This window comes from Epinephelus moara, chromosome 16, assembly GCF_006386435.1.
Source record: "Epinephelus moara isolate mb chromosome 16, YSFRI_EMoa_1.0, whole genome shotgun sequence".
NCBI classification, from domain to species: Eukaryota; Metazoa; Chordata; class Actinopteri; order Perciformes; family Serranidae; genus Epinephelus; species Epinephelus moara.
In genome coordinates, this window is record NC_065521.1 from 36472548 (window position 1) to 36494844 (window position 22297).

General features: G+C 44.9%; 1 protein-coding gene across 1 annotated transcript in view; it reads left to right on the forward strand.

The window, feature by feature from the left end:
• The window catches only part of camta1a (calmodulin binding transcription activator 1a), a 929980-nt gene that overhangs the window by 712852 nt on the left and 194831 nt on the right, over positions 1-22297 (forward strand). The window contains exon 4 of the mRNA XM_050064291.1: positions 14591-14658. Within this exon, the coding sequence (XP_049920248.1) occupies positions 14591-14658 (68 nt within the window). The remainder of the gene's footprint in view (positions 1-14590; positions 14659-22297) is intronic.

The following is a 22297-nucleotide window of genomic DNA, read 5'->3' on the forward strand; positions in this document are numbered from 1 at the left end:
CACCCCAAGGTCTCCTAATGGCCCCATCTGGCTGCGCCATGAAAAATTTCCAGGGGCACCACTGAGTACAGAAATCCCTTTCAACATTAAAACTTCTCATCATTACTTTCTGTTTTAATCAAACTCCAGCTTATTACATTTTCTGGTCCACAATTAGTTGACTGAACATTGTGACTGGGATCAATGCTTGGTGAGTGCACCGCGCTCCGTGCCCGAGGCCAGCATGCTGGCTTTACATGCTTATCTAAGACATTGAGACAACTTTCTCGTCCCAGCCTGCTCTGTATAAACATTTCCACTACACTGATCTGTGAAAGAACATCAGGCGGCAGCTTACTGTAGTGTAATCCAGTAAATGATCGGCGTGTCGTTTCGACAGTGCAGCCATTGCAGAGATAAGGGGATGCAGATGTTTTCTCGCTAGCTGTTCCCAGATGAGGTGTCATTATCCGGGCTCGGTCTCAGACCTGCTGTTCTCAGCCCATCTCCTCAACTGGGTGACTGACTGTGGACCGGATGCAAAGACACACTCAAATGTGCACTTTGTGTCTATTGCTCGCTGCTGTCTCCTCCAGGCTCGGGCTTATCTTGTGGTCACGGCCAGACAGAGACACCTGCGAATGCTGTGGATTAGCAGGCTGCCTGGGGTAAGGCGTTTAATGCAGTGCCCCAAGGATCCCCGGGCTGAAGGCAGGCTGAGTTGTGAGGCTGAAGCAAGCTCAACGGAGGCATCTCAGGGCCTAGATTGAGATCAATGACTCCTCAAAGCTGCCATATAAAACATTCAATGAAAGAGTCATTTGAGAGACGCGGGTAAACAGGCTTTGATTACAATAGAGAAAATGGGAGTGTGTTTGTTCTCTTAAAAGTCTTGCTGAAACAACAACAAGGCTGCTTGTTCTCTCTTTGTGTTGGAGATGCCATGTTGAATCTCCACTCTTAATTAATTTGGTGAGCGCAGAGAGGGAGCGTTTGTCACCCCTGCTCTCGCCTGTTAGTGCTATTTGTCTCCGGGTGACCTTTGATTTCACACTGCATTGGTTTTCTCCCGTTATGGACAAGAGGCGGTTTTTGCTGACAACAGAGGAAACCTTATCTTTTAAATAAGTAATTCCTCAACTGCTCAGTGAGTTCACCAGCAGCAAAATATTGGGATTGCTGAAAAGGCAGGCACAGAGGCACACTGGGGAAAAGATCTCCTCTCTCTATATGCTACACCACCTTCGCCTGACTCTCATTAAAAATTCCACAACGCAGTGTTTGAACAAGGCTTTCTACACAGTAGTATATTCTATACTACAATGCTGCTTTTGTTTGTCGACATGATAAACTTGTAAATGTTTTTATTTGTTTTTTGCCTCAGTATATAGGTAGGGAAATTCTCGGCTTTAAAACAGGGTTCACATTACATGTATTGTTTGACTGTGTCTGTTCTTTAGAGGCTGCGTGGTTAAGAGGTCTCTGTGTGAGTCTATATGGACAGCTCTTGGTTTGGCATCTGTTCTGTGTGTGACTTAGGAGGCACAGAGGGTGCAGGTTTACCGTTGTATTGTTGAGGGGGTTTAGGCAGTGACACAATAGCACCAGCCAGGCCTCCTTGGCACCAGCTGGGGCCCAGAGCTTTAGGTTTTTGGGAAGGGAGCATTGATTGGGGTGATGGCTGGAGTGACTGAGAGGTGGGACGGATGAGGGAATTGCAAGGGGATGGATGTGTTGGCACCTGGCTCTGTGGGTTCTGGCTGGATGCTGGAGCAGTCTCCAGTAACACTGATGCATCGGCATGAATTATATTATGCCTTGGCAGCTGCTTACTCCCAGATTCATCTTAGCAGTCATTGGGTTATTTATTTATTTGTTTCCACAATTTGTCAAAAGAGTTCCCGTGTAAAATAAAATAAAAAAACAACCTAACAAGATTAAAAAATGAGGCAGATTTAAAGTATTTTACCGAATGGGTATTTGTGCAGGTAAAAGCATTATGACAGCTCGCAAAGGTGCAGCGGTTAAATGCTGATGGAGTGCTTTGTCTTTGCCCAAATGTCATTGGGTGAAGAAAAGATGGTGTGGCAAAGTACAAGACGGTTTTCTCTGAACATCTCTTGAACACCTGCCTGGAAACCCGCCGGGATAACACCTCATTCAATGGGTGCCTGTGAGCTGTAGCAGCTCAGGCTTTTGGAGATAGAAGTGATGCCTTGGGCCTTTTGTTCAACTCTGACATGGCTGTTCGGACACCTTTGTTCTGGAAGGAGAGGCCCATTCACAGCGTGCCCGGGGAACAAATTGAATCTGGTTGACAATTAATAGCCGTGCGGCATGTTTAATTAAGAGCATGTAGCCAGCGAGCGACGTGAGGGAGATAAACAGAGGAGAGCTGCACAGAGCCAGACTGGGCTCACAAAGGAGCAGGCCATTGGAGCGTCTGGCTGATCGATTCCCCACCGTCTGCAGAGAGCAGCCTTCACAAAGAGCAGCCTGCGCCTCTCCTCTCAACGGGCCAAACTTTTAGAGGGGAGAGATGTGAGACTGATAATGCACACAAGGCAGATGGGAGTATGCAGATAGAGGCAGAAAAGTTGAGGAAAAGTTAGCTCAGTGAAAAAAAAAAAAAGTGCAAGTGAAACCTATACAGCTGCACGGATGCACTTCAGTAGCTTCGGTTTGGTGAAAATGACCTTGAGCATGATGATTATTGGTGTTGAGTGGTCATTGACTGTAGCTCATGTGCATGGTTAGTGTTACATAGATGTCTGATGTTGGGGTCTGCTGTTGGGAGACTAAAACATGCATGCCGGCAAGCTGGTTTGACTTCAGGCGTCTGTGACCTTCACAGTCCCACATTCCCGTTATTGTAACATGAACACAAAGCGGCAGAGAGCCAGCAGAGAGAGGGAGAGACAGAGAGAAACAGAGAGAGAGGCAGAGCACTTGACAGCTTGTCTGATAGGCCAAACAATACCAACCATGGCCAGGCGATGCTCTGGACACACACATGCACTCACACCCACTTCAATTAAAGAGAGCCCTCCTCCAGAACTAACAATCACATCAGTCAGCGAGATGGCAGGAGCTGAGAGGGGATAAAATGAGAGCAGTTCATGTGAGGATTTGACTGATATTGTATGTGCGCTCGCATTTGGAGTCAGTGTTTGTACGTGTGTTCTGCCTGGACACGTGTGTGCTGACAGGCGTACAGAGAGATGACAGGAACAGAAAAGAGAGTTGCAGGAATGTAACTTGTTCATGTAAGAATTAAAGGAGCGCGTGTGTGTGTGTGTGTATGGCGTACAGACTGTGTACAGGAAGTAGCAATAGAGGATAAAGGCATGAGTCTGACAGACAAAAGGGTGATCCTTTCATGCTGACGAGTAGTTGGGGAGAAAAAAGAGTTTCTGCTGGCTAATTGGCCTGAGCTGGAGATCTGGCCATCCCTTTGGTGAATTTTCAGGCTTGTCTTGTCTTCATGTCTTTTCTCTCTGTCTCTGGAGCAGAGTGTGTCGCCCTCTGCGGATGGACAGGACAGTGTGGGCTCAATATTTCATCCTGTTTCTCTCTCCAACACGCACTGTAGTCGATTAAAGACATAACATTTTGCCCTTTAACACATAATCTGCCTCTTCTTCAATCTGTTCCTTTGCCTCTTTCTCTCCACCTCCTCCTCCTCCTCCTTCCTCTCCCTCGCCTCTTCTCTTCCTGCCTCTAACATGGTGTGCAGGCTTCATTTTGTGTGTCACAATTTGTTCTCCTGTCAGAACATTCTGCATTTTCTCTCACTATAGCTGCATATTGAAAACAGGCCGAACTAAAACACCTTAAACTTTACATAACCCCTCATATTCTCAGCACAGCATCCTCCTTATGGGAGCGCGTACACATACTTGCACCACATGCTCGCAGGCGCACATGCATGACGGCGTGGTCAAAGCTGGCTGCAATTTTGAAGGAAGACCTCTAGGTGGTTCAGGGGTGTGTCTCGGATTGAAAGTTAGAAATTGGTTTCATGCAAGGGTGCCCCAGTCATTTGGCTGCACTGAATAGGGGAATTCAGGGGATAATGCAGGCATTAATTGATTCTGGAGCCTGAAATAAATAGGCTTTCAGGCTCACATGAGACAGAACTCTGCTCATTTGTGCCGTTCAAGGAAGACGGGGGAACCTCTCCTCCTCCCATCTCCCCTCTTTTGGATAGGTCCAGCAGGAGCTCTAAAATGAAAGTTGACATCAGTTGATTGATATGAAGTGAATGGTGACCTTCTAGATTCCTCTGTCACTTCATTTATGCATGATACCATCGCTCCTTGACTTTTGGGAAAATTTGGGTGGTATTTGAGGATATAGTGCTTAGATTCGTACAATGTCTCCACAGAGAGAAATCACACCTCAATTATATTTAGATGACATTTAATGCCCTCTCAGTGGATTTTCACTGCAATATCTTTCTCACACAAAGCATAAGAAAGCAACAAATGTAGCATTTATGTCTGCACTCTATATCAAATTGTGAAATTACATTTGGAGTCAAACAGACCTGGCGGCTGTTGGGCGTACAATAGGACAAGGCACTTTCAATATCTGCTGTCTTCCAAAACAAGAGCACCTGTCAGATAGAAGACATACAGTAAAGAAGTAGAGACACAGAGAGAACCACCTCCTCTCGTAAGTTTGACTGCACCTGCAGGTTTTTTCCCCTCTTTTAGTGGACAGAAGTTGGGTTTGAGGGGGAGAAAAGTTCAGCAGCAGAGTGGGGTAACAGCCTGGAGTCTCTGCAGTGGGGCTGGGGTAAGGTCAGCCTCATGGAGGCTCCGCCACTCTCCGTTCTCCTTGGTTGGGCTGTCAGCAGGGGGGAACAGACATCCTGCTGCATAGATGATGAAGAGGACGTGCAGCGTGGACGCCAGAGGTCAGACAGCCACGGGGCGCCAGGAAGTGAACCTGGCCGCTTCCCGCCGCGCCACAATGCGTCCGCATGCGCATTCGTACACACTTTTATTTTTTTGCCCTGTTTACTAATGTAGTGCTCCATGCTTCCGCCAAACCTCCAACACATCTTAAAGTCTTGCCAGAAGTTAGAGCCCGAGGGAAAGAGAGATAGAAGAAGAGAGAGGTGTAAAAGAATCATTACACAAGAAGACACATCTCTCAAGGGTACAGCAGTAGGCGGTCCCATATGGGCTTTAGATCAGCACACACACACACACATCCACAGCAACAACCACAGGGTCACAATGCTGCCTAATTATGGCTGACAAAGATGGATGTATTTCATCTCAGTCAACTTTATGTCCAATTCTCATTCAGCGTGTCCCTAACACACCACATGCTCTGGAACATTCCCACATAAACCTTTCTCCTGAGTCCTCCAGGTTTTTCGTGCTCTGTGGTACGCCAATTTCACCGCATTCCTTCCTTCTCTCATCTTTTTCTGTCTTTGCCGCTGCTTCTCTGCTATCTCTCCTGTTCTCCTCTAACATAGACACGAGTATATTACCATACAAATGCATAGAAATCCAGGATGTGCACGCACAGGTGTCTTGTTACAGTGTGGGAGGCAGCGGCTGACCATTGTAGTGCTTCAAGGCCAAATAATTACATCATCTCAACGAACATCCGAGACAGCAGCCATGGCACCAAAGCCCAAACAATCCTGCTTCATGCCAGCTTGCTATTCCTGGTCTCTCTCTCTCTCTGTCTGCCCTGTTTCCCCTTCAGCATATGGCTGCAGCTCCTTGCTCTGAGGCAGAGGAGTATTCTGTCCTCTCACATACTAGAAAAAACAATAATAATGAGAGTTTTCATACGATTGTGTCAACCCAATCACCTGAAAAATGTTGGCATTGTACACTCCTGCAAACCATGGAATATGTACATTTTATTATGTCACAGATACATTGAAACTTTAGCTTTAGGCACAAAATCTAGGAAAAGACCATATTTTGGCCTTAAAAATATCCAGTTTTGGGGACACAGCAGAAAAAGCAGCAATGTTTAAAACAGCCATTTTTTTCATGCAACTAGCCCCGTGTTGCTACAAAACACCCACAGTTGGAGCCTAAAAAGCAGATAGAAATACAGCAGTGACTTGCTAAAACACAACCTGTATCGTTGTTTGTTGGTCTCAGATAATTTGGTGTCAGATAATTTAATCATACACATACTTTTTTAACAACTAAAAATATTTATTCACGAATAATGTACAGTTTACTACTGAGTGAGCTTCTGAGGTCTTTATTAGAGCTGTTAGTGGAGCTGTGCTGTAACGTGCCTAGCAGAGCAGTGGGAATCAAAACTGGAAAGGGATAGACAATTTATGATTATGATATGAGTTACATTTTAATTATTTTGTGACATGATGTTGCAATTTAAGAATATTAATTAAAATATATTCACTCTCAACCTCCCCCACTGCTCCTCCAAAAACACAGGACTTCTCCTTTAGCTTATGGTTAACTCAGTTAATTGATAAAGCTACTGTAATCCTAATTAAGTAACTTTTTCCGTCTGCTGCCGTAGTGCTGTTGTCTTTGTCTAATTGGAGTTTGTAGTATTGTGCCTGCTTCTGGATTTTAATTGTTTTCCCAACTGACTATTTCTTAAAGCTGACAAATTTTAAGAATCGTAGAGTAGGCCTGCTGTACTTGACAAGCTGGCTGCTTAATTGGTTGCCGAACACTTGTTCTTTCTTTACAATACACAGATGTGTGACACATGTTGAGCCAAACAAACCCACTAGAATAGCTTCAGTGCACCTTGGCATAGATTCTACACATCTCTCAGACTCCGCTGGTGGGATGAAAACACCATTCTTCCAAAAAGATATTCCCTAATGTGGTCTTTTAGAGATTGTGATTGAGAGTGTTCTGCCATAAGTGTTCTGTTTCATTGAGATCTGGAGCCAGATGTATAAACAATGCATACGCACAAAAGCATACGTACGCCTTTTTCCACACGTAAACAGGTATTTATAAAGGACGAATGTGCCATGAAAATAGATTCTTCTTCACCATCATCATTTAACAATTTATTTAAATTTAATTCCCTAATTCATTCACATAATACTAAACAGGTAAATCATCTTCACCTTTTACAAAACAAGACATGGCCCCCTTAGATAGCGTGGTGTACCGATTTGGAACACCATAATACATGTTGTTTACAGCTCTTTACGTGTAGAGTATTTTAAAGGAAATAATCATGACATTTAATTCATGATGTCTAATTATTTTTTGACTTGTATATAAATATATTTTCCCCTTTTTTTTTTTTTTTCTCTGCACTGTGTTCCATGTATTTCTTGGTTTTTATTGGAGTATTTTTCACTTTCTGCTCAGTGTGCTTCCTTTTGTCGTTTATCTTTTGCTGTATTTTTCTGTATAATGTTAGTGTAGTTCGTTTGTCTTCTTTTCTCCCTTTTTCTCTCTCGTCGTTTTCTGTTTTCCACCTCAAGTTGAGGGGAGGTCCATTTGTATAAGCCTCTGGCTTCTTGACCTCTCCTGACACATTTCCTTTTTTTTTCTTTTTTTACTACTTGGATTTTATGCAGTTTTATGCATGTGCAAAAAAACAAAAACAGTGTGCCCACCCTACGCAGACTTCAGACCAGTCGAACACATGGTTTTAGCTGAGATAGCTGGAGGTAAAACAAGGAATGGATAAGGAGGAAATCAAATTTAAGTTGAGAGACGCATAACATTTTTAGGTTGTTTGCCAATTTCACTGTAAAATGTAAATTAAAGGCACATTTATTAACTTAATTTTCAATTATTTATAAGTGATAAATTTCATCATTTGTTTCATTCACATTTGAGCATCACCTCCCTGTTAATAATCTTTTATTTTATCCTGCAGTGTAAGGCACTTTGTAAAGTTTCAACTTGAGCGCTGTGAATAAATCATTGATCATCCTTCTGACGTTTAATGACACTGATGATTGAGATTTTGCCACAATGATGGTTTGCAGAAAGGTGATGAATTAGTGGTACGGACGCTACAAATATCAGCCGTGCGTAATGACAGCTGCTCTGGCAGCGCTGGAGAACCTCGTGATGCAACACAATTGGTGAAACTGCACTTTCTTTGTCGTATTTCTCATTGACAGAATGGTGGAGCAGGCACAAGTATTGATATGCAAACTTATGTTTTAGGGCCTTTCTACATTCATTTATGGCGAACTGTGGGTGTGGAAATGAGGCTCGTGCACGTGCGTCCGGTTCCGCAGTGATTGAGATTTATTAAACAGAAGCGTTCGTACGTGCATCTTTGTAAATCTGACGAAAATCATGCATATGCACATTCCTGTCTTTGTGCGCACACACAGTTTTAGTCATTAATCTACAAAGAGTTTTATGCATCTGGCCCCTTGTGACTGTGAAGGCTGCAACATATGATTCAAATGATTTTCATACTCATCATCCATTCAGTGACCCCTTATGCCCTGTGGAAACATCTGCATTTGTTCTTATTTATTCAGGTTTCACCTTTGATTTGTCACCCCTGTGTAGAAATCCAGATGTCTTATGTGTGTGTGTGTGTGTGTGTGTGTGTGTGTGTGTGTGTGTATGTGTGAGCATGAACTCGCACAAGAGCTCTGTTGCATACACACCGATAATTTTTCATATTGTTGCATTGATAAATTAAAGTTAGCGGGTACAGCCCATTGTTAAAATTTCACCCCATCTGGAGCAAGACCCCTCCTCCGCCTCTGTTCTCCCTTATTGCTAAGTCTTGTGTTTGGATGAAAGTGTATAGAAGTGATATAGTAAACAAAAAGGAGAGTGCTGGCAGAGCAGCTGCTGTGGGTAACATTGATTGTGGGAGCAGGGAGGCGTGCAGCGTCGAGGAGCGTGAGGAGGCTCCCCAAGAGAATGCCTCCTTTTTCAGAACAGCCTTATGACCAGCATGCCAAGCAGAAATGTGAAGAGAGGCATTGACCAACTACTGGAAAACATCTAAGCTATCCAGGATCAATGCCAGATTGATCCCAGAACTATGTATAATGTAGGGCAGTGGATGGCTCGTCTCGCTCTCCTCACCTCCTGTATGGAAACAGAGGGCCGAACCGCAGGAGCTGAGGAGGTGCATAGATAGGAGAAACAGAGCAAAATATCTCAAGGTGTGTTTTAAACATATGGCATTTGTGGTGAAGGTGAACATGTGTGCTGAGCAATGTTGCTGGGTTTTTTTTTGCGTGCTCTCAGAGGTTTCTTCGACCATGATGACGCACTTTCTGTTTTTGAATCGATCAGTTGCCAAAACACACGTTGGTAAAGTAGAGCAGAACAGCTCTGTTGCTGCCTCGCAGTGGAGCAACAGAGTGGACACAGTGTGACTTCCACCCCTCCCTTTAAGCGCGGGCCATCCCTGGGAAGCCCCATGCAGGTCCTAATGAGCAGTATGCTGGAGAGGGCATCTTTTTAACCCAGCACAGGGACTCATAGAACCGCCTCACTCCTCTTCAACAGATGCCAAGTGCAGCTGTCAACAGCTCCATACTCTATTGTTGCTTACTTTCACTTTCCCAACTCTCTCACTCTCCTATGTCTCTGTTTCTGTCTCACCCGTCTCCCTTTTCCTCTGTCCAGACCATTCGCCGTGATAGCAGATCCACTGCATCCTATTATGAGCCATGCTCAGACAATCTTAAAGGCTAGCTAGAGGTTACAGCTTGCTAAAATAGATTCACTCTACCTCACTACTTTCCCCCAGCTTAAAAGAGTAATATGGCCATATGAGATTACATAGATACAGTGTGTGATACATTATTGCTAGTGCATTAAGAATTCATGAAGTATAAACAAAAAAAAGGGCCCAAAAATGATTCAGCAAAGGCGCTTTTGCTTGCAGAATCGAACCGAAGCACTCTTTTTTAATCACCATACCTTCACGCTTCTCCTGTTTTAAATGCATTTATCATTGTCATGGGAAAAAAACTTTAAACTTTGTTCCTCCTCTCTCCTTTTTGATTATCCTCTCCCCTTTTCAGTAACTCTCACACCCCCCTTCTCCATCCCTTTCTTTAGTGCCAGTCTCTATCTCTTCTGTGTCTAATTGCATTTGAATTTTTTCTGGTGTAATCTCGTGATAGCCTGGAGCTTCAGCAAACCCCCCCCCCCCCCCCCCCCCCNCTCCACCCCCTCCACCCCCAAATCCCCGCCAGTCCATTTGTGCCCGGCCCTGGGCAGGTTGGTTTCCTGGGCTGCCCTGGAGGAAATATCAGATGACCTGGCACTCACACAGCAAAACCCAGGTCATCAGGGAGGGCTCCTCTCACCGTATCCATCCCTTGGCCCCCTCTCATCCACTTCCTGCTTTCAAGTGCAGGGCAAGGTCAAAGCTTTGAGGATGCATTCCCCAGACTTCACCACGAGGCAGGCTGGAGGCGCTGTACTCTCCTCTCTTCCCAGACTCCCATCTATTCTTTCTCATCTTCCTGCTCTCTCATATTCATTTCATTAGCTTGAGCTTTTACTGCAATCAATACTGTTGCTAAAGTTAGTTTTTCTAATACAGCTATTCATCAAGTGCCTTTTCATTAGTGTCACTAGAGCACCAGTATAACTGGAATAATACTGTAATGGACAAACATAATTGTTGAATCCTTTTTTTGGGTGATGAAGACCGGTTTTAAACGGCTGAGCTCACAGAGAATGAGTCATTACTCCATGTTTTTACATAATGTGTCTAGTAAATCTTGGGTTTAAAAACTAGGATTAAATTCTCAGACAATGATGTAACTGTTTGTATTTTAATGTAGGGGGTGGCACAGAAGGGAATGTGCTTCAGGGGTTTTTGTCCTCCCAGCTCCGTTTCGTTCCCACCTCTCATTTTCTGTCAGCTCAAATGTGCTGCGGATGCAGAAGGAGAGGAGAGGCATTATGGATGGTGTTTAGAGACAGGTGTCTGATGCGTCCTGAGATAATGCCAAAAGACTCCTATCTCTCCTTCTAATGGAACAGCGACAGTTGTTTCAAGTGATCAGGTCTGTCATCCAAATGCTAGAGCGTCGGTCCTCTCAACGCCTCTCTTTTCTCCCATAAATCAAAGTTGCTAGTACGAGAGAGAATCAGAGGGAACGGCAAAACAATCTAGCCTCGGGTCATCCCAGGACAGTGAATCTACCATGGAATATCTCAATCAAACACTGGCTTTGTGTTTGACTGACTTTTGTGCGGTAAGAAAGGGTGAGGGTCTAATGAAATCCATCTGATAAGGTCTACAAACAGTTGCTCCTAAAATTGTCATTACAACTAACTCGGAGACAATCAAAAAATGGGATGAATCAAATAGTGTTTATTTTCTGAGAGTTTACCGCTCCCACTCCCTCATCCGCCTTCCTTGGTGCAAAGAAGTGAAATGGAATGAATATGTTAGTGTCATCTCCAATTTCAAATAGGTAGACATTTCAAAAGCTGATTCTCTCTGGAGAAAATATTGTACCTCTAGAGTGAAAATATCATCTGAAAGGCGAGACAGTAAAAGCCAGTCATCTCAAAATGAAAATTTTCTTATGGTGGCTTTCCTTTTCACCTCAGCGGTTATGGGAAAGGGGGTGAAAAAAAAAAGGAAATGAGAGTGAGTGAGAGTCAGATTGGAGAAGGTGTGTGGAGGCTACGAGAAGAGAGAACTAGAGGGGAGACACACTGATGAGTACAGGAGTGACACCTCCTGAAGAGCATGTTAATAACGTGCCAGGCCCAGGCAGGTAACCAGTAATCAGGCCCTCTGATTTCAACACGGAAGACAGAAACACACACGCTAACACTCTCGCCGCTCCATCTCCATCAGCCCTGAAACTGCTAGACTGCTCCGTCATGTTCCGGGGCGGCCCCCTGTGCTAACAGTGTGTCGCAGCTTTTACAGAGACAAAAGAAACAAATGAGATGGCTGGGTTACAACAAACAGCTCCGGGTTGTTCTTTCCTCTGGAAAATGAAAGGCCCCTTTTTTCGCAACCACCGTGTCAATTAGAGGAGGTATTGCTCATACTCACTCTCTGGTTCACTGGTAGCTTGCGCTGATTGTTATTTATTTAGATCAGGCTTGGAAGGGAGTTTGGCTCAATTTAAGCTGTGCAGAATACAGATCTCACTGGTACAGTGCATTTCAGCAGCACCTGGAGATAAAACCCAGGCTAAGATCATGTCAGTGGGGAGGCTGAGGCACAAAGGAAGGAAGTACAAACAGCCTTCCACGAGCAGGATTCTGACCTAGGAGGTAGAGTTGCTGTGTGTACAGAGGGCCTTTTCTGAATATTTCCCCAGCGACGGAGAGCAGGCCAGAGGCACTGAGGTCAGCAGATAGAGTCCAGAGCCCATTGACAGCTGCTGGTTTGACTTTGATGCACCATCAGTGTTCAGCACACCGCTTGCCCACTCCCCCCCTCTTGCACTAACCCGCAAGCGTGTTTGTTCAACCTGAACGCACGCTAGCCTCTCATTATGCCGCCCATGCAAACTTTGTCTCTTTGCAGCTGTTTAATGGCTGCACGTCTGTTTTTGTTTGTTTCCTCACCATAAGATTATTGCACCTTTATGGTTGGTCGGGGGGTTGGAATAATCCCTGGCATCTGTTCAGAGAGGGAGGGGTGTGCAAAGAGCCAGAGGAAGAGGCTCACTTCTTTTTCTTTTTTTTTTTCTTTTTTTTTTAAAATACGAGACCATGTGGCCCCCTATTTCATCCCCTGCCACCGTGGCTGGGGCTGTGGTTGGTTTTTAAAGACAAGAGTGATGGAAGGGGCGATGTGCTAACAGGCACAGAGGTCACTGAAGGAGCTTCCCGCTGCCGTTTATCCCTCCCAAAATGAGCACAGAATAGCAGGGATTAATCTAATCACTGCCGTGTTAGTCTAATTTACTTACAAATGTATGCAGAGAAGTTACTTTATTGTGACCCGAGTAGTGAAGGCAGATTTTTTCACTCCCTGTGAACATTGTAATTGTTGTTGGCACGGCTAACATTACATTTTCTGCAGAGAACAAGATTTTTGTTGCTCTCCACATCAACAAGGTTGTGGACTCTGGCTATTGTTATACTTTTCATCCTTTTATTGTTTTTTTTCTGTCATACAGCAGAAGTTATAAAGGAGAGGAGCAGCCCTGAGCTCCTCTTGACAGCCTCATCTTCCTTCCTATCTTTTTCTCAATTCAAGACTCCATCTTGTCATGGCTTTACTGCCTCCGGTCATTATGGCAGGAGAACAGGAAGTTAATCAACGCAGCATTATCTACCAGCCTGCACCTGGAGGCAAGGGTGCCAGTCATGCTACCGCCCCCTCTCTGTCGGGACCCCCGCCAGCCTGGGAACCTCTCGCACCGCAGCGCCCTGCAGCGTCCCTGTGGGCTATCTCCAGTGTGCTGTGTCTCTGTGCCAGGTCACACTTGTGACACAGCCTTGACGAGCCAATGGGAGCGTTCTTGCAGTGCTGCATAGTTTAGAGTGTGTGTGCATGCTAAAGGAAAAGGCAGGAAGGGACTCTGTTTTTGTGAGCGCTCTGTGCTGCCGCATGTGTCTCATATATTTCCAATCCTTGCTGTAGAGAAAGAAAGCTGGTGTTTTTGGAGGCATTATTGCCCCGCGTGGACAGGCGAAGTAACAACATAAAGCCCCGGAGAAGGCCTTTTTTTTTTTTTCCGAACTCAAGCTCAGACCAAACAAGACAATATTTGAACAACATATTCACACTTAAAGGTTTGTCGACACTCCAACATGAGGAGAGATGCACATCCTTAGAAAAAGACGATATTTTTGTGGAAGGTGGCAGCAGGTCTGTCCTTGTGTCTCGCTCTCTCTAACAGTCTGAGAAGCTGACAAATGTTCTTGCTGAAGAGTGAATTGCTGGCTGTCGCTGGTAATCATTAGGTTGTCTACCAGCATCCAAAGTGCTTTTATTTCTGCCCATTAGTTTGGTGAGAAAATGGCCGGGTATGGCCGAGCGTGTTCCCCCTTACACTCGGACTGATGCAGTAGGCAGGGCAAGCATGGGAAACATGAAAGTGTTTGAAGTATCTCTATTTATACCAGTGGCAGTTTGGGCTTTTTTACTTTAGTGTCCATAGCATCTCTTTGTACACAACTGACTCCAAAGGATCTACGGCCTTTTCTGAAGTAGCAGTACACACGCATGTCAATATTGTGAGACTGGCGTGTAATTATTATTCAAAGGTTAAAGAGTGGATTGATCCATAGAGGAGTGTCAAGGGCAGATCAAAGGGATTTGGGGGAGGATCGGACCAAAAATGTTAAAAGCTGCTCACTCTCAAACACAGAGACATCAATCTTTCTGAGAGCACCTTGATGTCCTCGGAGGAGAACTTGATCAAAGCTTTCGTAACAAAGATGGTCTCAGAAGATGATCTGACCTCAGCTGCATTCCACTTCTGTCTTTCACTTTACTTTTACCGGTCTCCATTTACCTGCCTGAGCTCCCCGGCGCTGCCCCTGTTTCCGTCTTTCCCCGTGTTTGTGCTGCTGGTTAGACTGTCTGAATATCAATGAAGCAGTCTCACCGATGTATTACAAACACAAGAGAACAGTGATTAAAGATGACATATCTAAGCCTCACTCCCTTCCTCTCTCCTCTCTTCTCTTTTTCACAGGAGATCGCAGCTTACTTGATAACATTTGAAAAGCATGAAGAATGGCTAACGACATCCCCTAAAACAAGGTAAGACAATTACACTTCTGCCCTCTTTTAAAACATAAGATTCATAGCCCTAAAAGTATTACATTCAGGGAGCTGAAAATTTCCATTTTTAGTTTTACATAATTTTCTCTTCAAGACCATTTCCCTTATGCACAGCTTGCAACCTCCTTCAAGTTCAGTGTGGGATGTTTAATATTACAGGCTGCTGATGGCTGTTGAGAGAAGTTTACAGTTTGCAGATAAATGATAGAATATTAATATTGACTAATAATTGCCTTTTAGCAAACCAATTAACATAACATGCACTGGTGCAGCATCTGCTTTGAATGGTATGTTAATGTGTTCCTATCTGTCTGCACATTCACCACTCCACTAATAACACTGTTGAAGCTGGAGGTGTTTGTCTGGGGTCAGACGTTAACACCCACATGTGGAACAAAATGCCAAGAGCTACTGTTATATTTGAAATAGAATAAGGGTGGCAGCAATGCAGTTAATTTATTTTGTTAATGTATGCAGATACATATAGGGCCAATTTGCAAATGAAAAGCACATTCTCCTCGGCTTTTCAGCACATGTGAAATCCAGTGTCAGCAAATGAATGAGGTTTGTGACTGCGATGTAATTCTATAATCTATGTCCTATAATAATTAATAATACATGTGGCTTTGTAATAGCATTTCTCTATATTTGACACTAGTGGACAGCTCTTTGTTTGGATAATCTCCTAATCATGGGAAGCTCTGGGATTGACACCCTCAGCCCTCTTTTGGACCGTCTGGATTTTACAACATCAATTCATCACCACCGCATATGCAGCCACAATGTCCCCTTCACTAAAGTTTACATTTTCATGCATTTGGAATCAGCTCAATATTAAACCTTTCTTTCTCTTTTTCTGCAAGCTGGACTGGCTATGCTGGCATTATTAGCAGTCCTCATCCATGTGTAAATGGACCCTGGGCTCACTGACATAGAACCCATCCCTCACGTCCCTCTCCCCACCCCTCCTCTCTTCCGCTGCCTCGGAGGGACATTGATAATAGTTCTGCATAAAGACACTGCCAATTAGAATACGTTCTCTGGTGTAATTATGGAGCACGGGCCAAAAGAGCACTGAGCTCACCTGTTTTTTTATTCTTATATCAAGAATGTCCTCTACTCTCCAACTCACAAAAAAATGAAACCAATGTTAGGCGTATTTGATATGGCCTGCATAGTTGGTATTAGACTCGCATGTATTACTCTCACCAAAACGTACAGGTGCTGTTATCTTGGTGTCGTTTGGTAAATTACATTAAAGAAGTATTCCACTACTGGAAAGATGGTCTTTTTCATAAAACTGGGCTCTTACCCCTTTTTGACAGTCATGAGCTGGCTTGGCTTGGTTTAGTTTTGACCATCGGGCCAGTGCGGCATGGATTTGCATTTCCATTACAACAGTTTTTTTTTACAACTTTTAATATGAGGCAGCAAAATAAGGAAATGTTTGGCTGATAGCGAACAGCAACTGGTAAAATAAAGCAGATATCTAAAGTAAAAACAGGATTCAGGAGAGAAACTAAACTCCAAAACCACAGAGATTCAGAAAGAAGCTACAAAAGTGCTGAGAGATGAACACACAAACACCTTTCTCTCTGGTCTCCTGCAGACAGAGGTGAGTAGAGTCTCCCAACAAACAGGGCTTGTTTGAGGGGGAGAAACAGGGTCATCCGGGGTTGGCTGCTGCAGTCAGCGAAACGTCAACACTACCTGCTTGAGGGCGGGCAGCCCAGCTTTTGGACCTGCTCTGGAGAAGGTCCATCTGTGGTACAGCTTGGTACGGCGTGTCTTAACTACCAGTGGAAACGCAAATCAGAATGTCATGGCTTAATGTAGTGCAGCCAAAAGTGACAGTGGAAAAGGCCTATATGCAGTAGAAAGATGCATATACTTGGTGCAAAAAATTGATGCTACATGGCCAGCAAAATAGAGTAAAAGAGCTGGAGCATTTGCCTGTGGTTAAACTACCAGAATGCACTGCGCCACACCAGGTTAATAAACGCTTCTGCTAGTGGGTGACGCAATGCGAGCCTCGCCGTTTTTCCACAGGAAGTCTCAATTGCAGTTATATGGTAAGCTAATATACAGTATGTTTCTGAAAACAGGACAGAAAAAGGCAATGCAGTGACAGAATCTTGTTTCCCATTTGATCGGCACTTTACCGTTTGATCTCAGTATTTTCAGCTATTCTACAACAGTTTTGCACCCGTTTCCTGCTCACAAATTCTCCTATTACAGCCAAACAGTGCACTAAAATATGTTTCTGGTGATGTTTTAGGCAAAAAATAAGCATTACAGTAACAGAATCTTGTTTATAATTGACCAGAACTTCCTAGTTTTACCTTTTGATTGGAGTTTGGTCACGTTTGAGTGACAGAGGGGCAGCTCTCTCTGTTGATATGCTTCTGCATTCTTTTTGTCCATGGCGGCAGGCATACAAAAATGTGGTGAAGTACAATCTGTAGTTCAAGCAGCAGCCCTAGAGCCAGTGATTTGTGTTGAGAGATGAGCAGGGAAATCTGGGCACTGGTAAGAAGACCATTGTTCATTTAGACATACTACCAAAATTGTTATGATACAAAGCTGGTCTGAAATCTGCAAATTATCCCTTTAAGGAACAAGTGCAAAAGGGTAAAGATAAAAAAAGGAGAGAGAGACTGTGAATGGTGTTTTACAAATGTCAGAGCGCTGGCATCCTCCAGCACTAGACTGCCTAAAAATGACACTTGTGTGAGATGTGAGAGACTTTTGATCCAGTGACTTTCTAGTCAAATGGTCCTCAGGATGCTCATGGCCACAGTCTGTCACCACTGGCTGTCTGTTGTGGCCTCAGCTGCCAGTGTGCTCAGGGATTTCAACCTCATGTCATGTCTCAGGGCAGGTGCTGATATCTCAGCAAATGTGTCACCAGGGAGCAGCCCCTTGTGTACACCTGCAGTTCGCCTGACAACACAACAACACATCCCATGTTTCAGAGGAGCCATCGACACAGGATGAGATGTGTGTGTTTACTATATGTGTGTGTTTCTAGACAAGAGAGGCAGCGAGAGAGGTTGTGAAGTGTTTGTGTTTTCCCAGATGTCAGTGAAAGGGTACAGCGTAGTGATGGATGTTGGGGCCAGGAGAGGTGGTGAGGGAGTGAAAGGGTGCCGCATATACGTGTGATTGATGGGAGATGATTGATGGCTGGCCTCTATATGAAAAGCTTTCAGCTCAAGGTCACGGGTGAAAGGTCAAACTCGGGACACCTGTGGTTAAGTGCTGCCTTATCATTTGTCATCACACATCTTGGAGCGCATGTGGGTGGGTGTGTGCACATCTGATTGTGGGTGTGCTGTCTGCATGTCTGTGTGTGGGTTGACCCCTGTGGGGAATAGGCTAAGTAGGCTAATTCTCCCCCTGCCAGCGCCTGCAGACAGGGTCAGCGGGGCATGATGGGAGGCAGAGATAAGCAGCAGGGTCATACACGGAGAGGCACCGCACTGCATGGCTGCACCGCATGCGTGTAACAACTCTGACACATGCAGGTCGTAAACATGGGAGTGGGCCACAGCCAGGGCTCAAGGAGCTGACGCTAGCTGTTTGACCAAGGTGACACGCGATGCAGCACATGCCCTGAATAGAGATGGCATCCTGTCAACACGAGGAAGATGTGATGAAGTGGGCCAATTACATACATGCACAGATGTGTTTTACTAAGCTAATGCACATCAGCCGGGCTCGTACAGTAAGAGCGCAGCCAGTGCTGTCTTTTGTTTGGGTCTGTTTCTGTTTGTTTATCATTTTAAAATCTGAAGCGTGCCAGGGGAGGGTGGTGGAATGCTGAGTGATTGATGTGCCTAGCTCTAGTAATACACATTCCCTTTCAGATAGGAAGTGCAACAGTGCTTAAAATCAATACCAGTGTTCTCCCACTGACTGCTTGAACACCACTACAGCTAATTCAGGCCGCACCTGTCAGAGCCGGGGAAATCTTTCCCTACTCGGGCCTTACACTTTAATTTACACCCACAGCCTCGCTGGCTTCCATTTCCATTAAAGGGAGAGCCTGGCATTATGGCTTTAATGAAGGCCGCGGCCAGGCTGTGATTTAAGATGGCCGTTACCCCGCACCTTCACTCCGCAGGAGGGAACACACTTAAAGGGACAATTAGGATTTTTCCTCTCCTACATCGCTCCAGATAGCCATAGTCATTCTTTCCATTTGCCTTTTTTTTTTTTTTAAAGATGTGTCCATGATACTTCAGCTGATGGGATCTGTGGGAGGAGAGTGAAAACAGAAGGAAGGCAGAGAAACATTGTGGCTCCAAGTCTAGACAATAGCGTTTGATTTGACCTCATCATGGGCGTTACATTGTGCCCCTGTTGAGAGCAGGCATTAGTTGTCCATCATAAATGACACAAATGTCTCCTCGAGGGGCTTTTTCAGAGGTGTTTGTATGCTGACAGATGGAGAAACTATTGACTAGAGGGTGTCGCAGATTGGTCAGCCCAAAGAGGTAATGGACACCTGTGTGTCGTATAGAGATAGCTCGTTATTTCTGAGCATCCACTAAATGGCACACGGTTTCGCGAGCGGAGCCGTCGCGCATTAGTGTTTCTTTTCTCCACTGTTTGTTTTATAGGACTGGTTAACAGCAACCCATCTCAAAACACAACAGAGAGAGTGCTTCTACGCCTGTCATCCAGATCGCTCTTTCTCTGCGTGTGTGTTTATTTGTGTAATCTCCCGTCTTGCATAAAATACAAACATACAGCAGACTTGTTATGGCTGCCGGAGAGTTAAAGTGGTGGGCTATGTCATCCATTTGCTTTTATTTCAAGTTTGGAGTACACAAAATTTACACATGTGCTTACATGACCACACAACACACACACAAACACACACACATTGTATATTGAAACTATCAAACAATAAGCACCAGTCCTTGGAGGGCCCCGCAATGACACTGAACCTAGCCGCCCCCACGTCCCAGCGCAATAGCCCTCTCTCCTCCCACATTCACATCCACAGCAGCAGCAGCAGCAGCAGCACTCCAAAATGAAACCGAGTCCCTTTAGACAGCTTCCAAAGACAATGCTTTTATTAAAACCTACAGCAGCGGCGCCACCCCAGAGGCGCGGGCACACCAACAACAGAGTAGAGCAGAACTGAGAGGCAGCCTGAAATCTACTAATGACTGTTTGTTTGCTATTGTGTATGGTGTTTGCCATTGTGTATGTTGCCTGTAAATTTGTGCAGATCTGTGTGTGTGTATGGGAGTGAGTGAGGGAGAATGGATGGAGGGGAGATTGTGTTTACGCATGTGTATACATACGTAAATGTACTCTTGCGTACGCGTGACTGCGCATTTGAAAAACGCATTGTGGATGAACATATGCAGGCATTTATGAATGTATTGAGATGGCATGTGTGTGCATAATTACCAGTGAAACAGTGCGGATGTGTTTTGAATTTGAAATAGAGTGCCTGTGTATACTATGTGTGTGTGTTTTCTCCAAGAGAGGCAGTATCTGGGTGAGTCTGCCACTGTGAATAAGACCTCCCTAGGCCTATGTGTAAACTCTGTTTCTGTCACCTAGTCTGGCACATGGTGTGAGGAAGTGCAGGGCTTTCTGTGTGTGTATGTGTGTTTGTATAAGTGGGGGTCGGGGCTGATGTGTAGGATGTGCCTGAGAAGGGCGTCTGATAGTGTTTGGTCCTAATGCTTTGTGGCACTCGTTGGCTGGCAGAGTTTCAGAGGAGAGTGGAAAAGGACAGGAACAGCAGGAGAGAGAGGGAGAGGGGGGAAGGCACAAAGACAGAGGCACACAAACAGAAACAAAGGCATACAAGATAAAGAGGTATCAGATAAGAACACATTGAAATGAAGACAGTGGGACATATGGCACTGAATCAAGCCAGAGTTATGAAAAAAGCCAACATGTCAAGTAAATTTGAGGAGACTGTACGGTGAGGTGAACTAGTGTGATCTCATTCATCTCTTTCCTCTGCTTGTCCTTCTCTTCGGCTGTTTTCATCCCATGAGTAAAAGTTTAGTTTGTTGCATAGTGACACTTCTCCCCTGGCTGCCCCATCCTGTCGGGCCCTGGAGGACACTGTCCCACGCTGCTTCCACCCAGTCAACAGCCCTGACAAGGACAGCTATGCCCACCTGGGGCCTTGTGGGGCTGGGTGAAATAAAGCCCACCGGGGAGAGCAGAGAGGACAGGAGTGAGGTGAACCCAGAGAGCATGAGGTAAGAGTGAATGAAGGAGGTAAAATGAAAAATAGCCATCGAAGGAGGAGTGAATATGATGGAGCGAGAGCAGTTTAGAAAATGGAAACATGTCGATAAGAGAAGCGAACGGACGAGATGGAGATGGGAGGAATAGTGATGGATGGGGGTGAGGAGAAGAAGAAGTGAGGGGGGAGAGGATTTACGCAAACAGACGAAAGAGCGGGAGAGAGATGGAATAGAGGGGGATTGAGCTGACATAGGGCAAGGGAGAGAAAAAAAGAGAAAAATAGAGTGGGTAAACAGCAGATAGAGATGGAGGGAGGTGAGCAATGGATTCAACTGACAGATAGAGAAAAGTCCTGTGGTTTTGGGGCATGGGAGGGAGAATGCAAACGGTCAATAGATTACAGCTAGCGCTGGGCCGAGTGCCTGGGCCTCAGACTCCTAGCCAACTTAATAGTGCCTCTTGTTTGTCTGTCCTCTAAAGTAATGCCCAAGCCGAGCCCAGGGAAGCAGCCTGAGCCTGAGGCTAGTGGAAATGGACAGGGGACTAGATATATGTTAGTTCTCATCCCAGCTGCTGTATATTACCCTGGCCAGCTTGCCCACCGGAGACTATTCAATAGAACATAGAACATCATCTAGCTTTATCGCCTTTATTCCCTCTACACTCACCAGGACTGCTGCTGAAGGCCAGGAAGGGCAGGACCAGCTCGCAGAATTAATCCTTTTTATTATGTGTCCTTTTTTTGTATGGTAATAGACATTGAAGTGTATGGCATGTTTTTACCTGTGTGACTGTGTAGCTTTTAAAGGTCTAGTGTGTAGGATTTAGTGGCATCCAAGCGGCAAGCCCCAGGGCTGAAAAATGAAGCCAGCACGGAAGTGCCAAAAACTTCAGTTCCTCGAATGGCCATTTTGAGGCTGGATTCAGAAACCAGTCAATCCCCACAGACGCCCATGTTAAAATCTCCAACTAAACAGCAGAAATAAACATGTTTATAGCCTGGTACAAGAATGGTTCCAGTCTCTGTAGTTAGTTTCCTCATTCATGACAACTGTACTGGGGGTGAATTTTTGTATAACTCACACATTTACAGAGGCTATTATTAAGGCTTAAATATATACATAATTAAGGGTGGGTCACTTTGACAAGCTGTCTGCCGATAGTGTCCTCTGCTTCTCAGTTAGATCCACCTCTTACTCTTACACAGCACCAGCCTCTCGCCCAAATATGGTCACTTTTGGCTCCAAAAAACCAAGATGGTAACGGCCGAAAGGCTTAAAACGTGGAGTCCACAAACCAAGGGGTGTCGTCACAATAGCTTCAATCATTAATTTTATAGTCTATGGTGGCATCTAGGGCGGCACGGTGGTGCAGTGGTTTGCACTGTCTC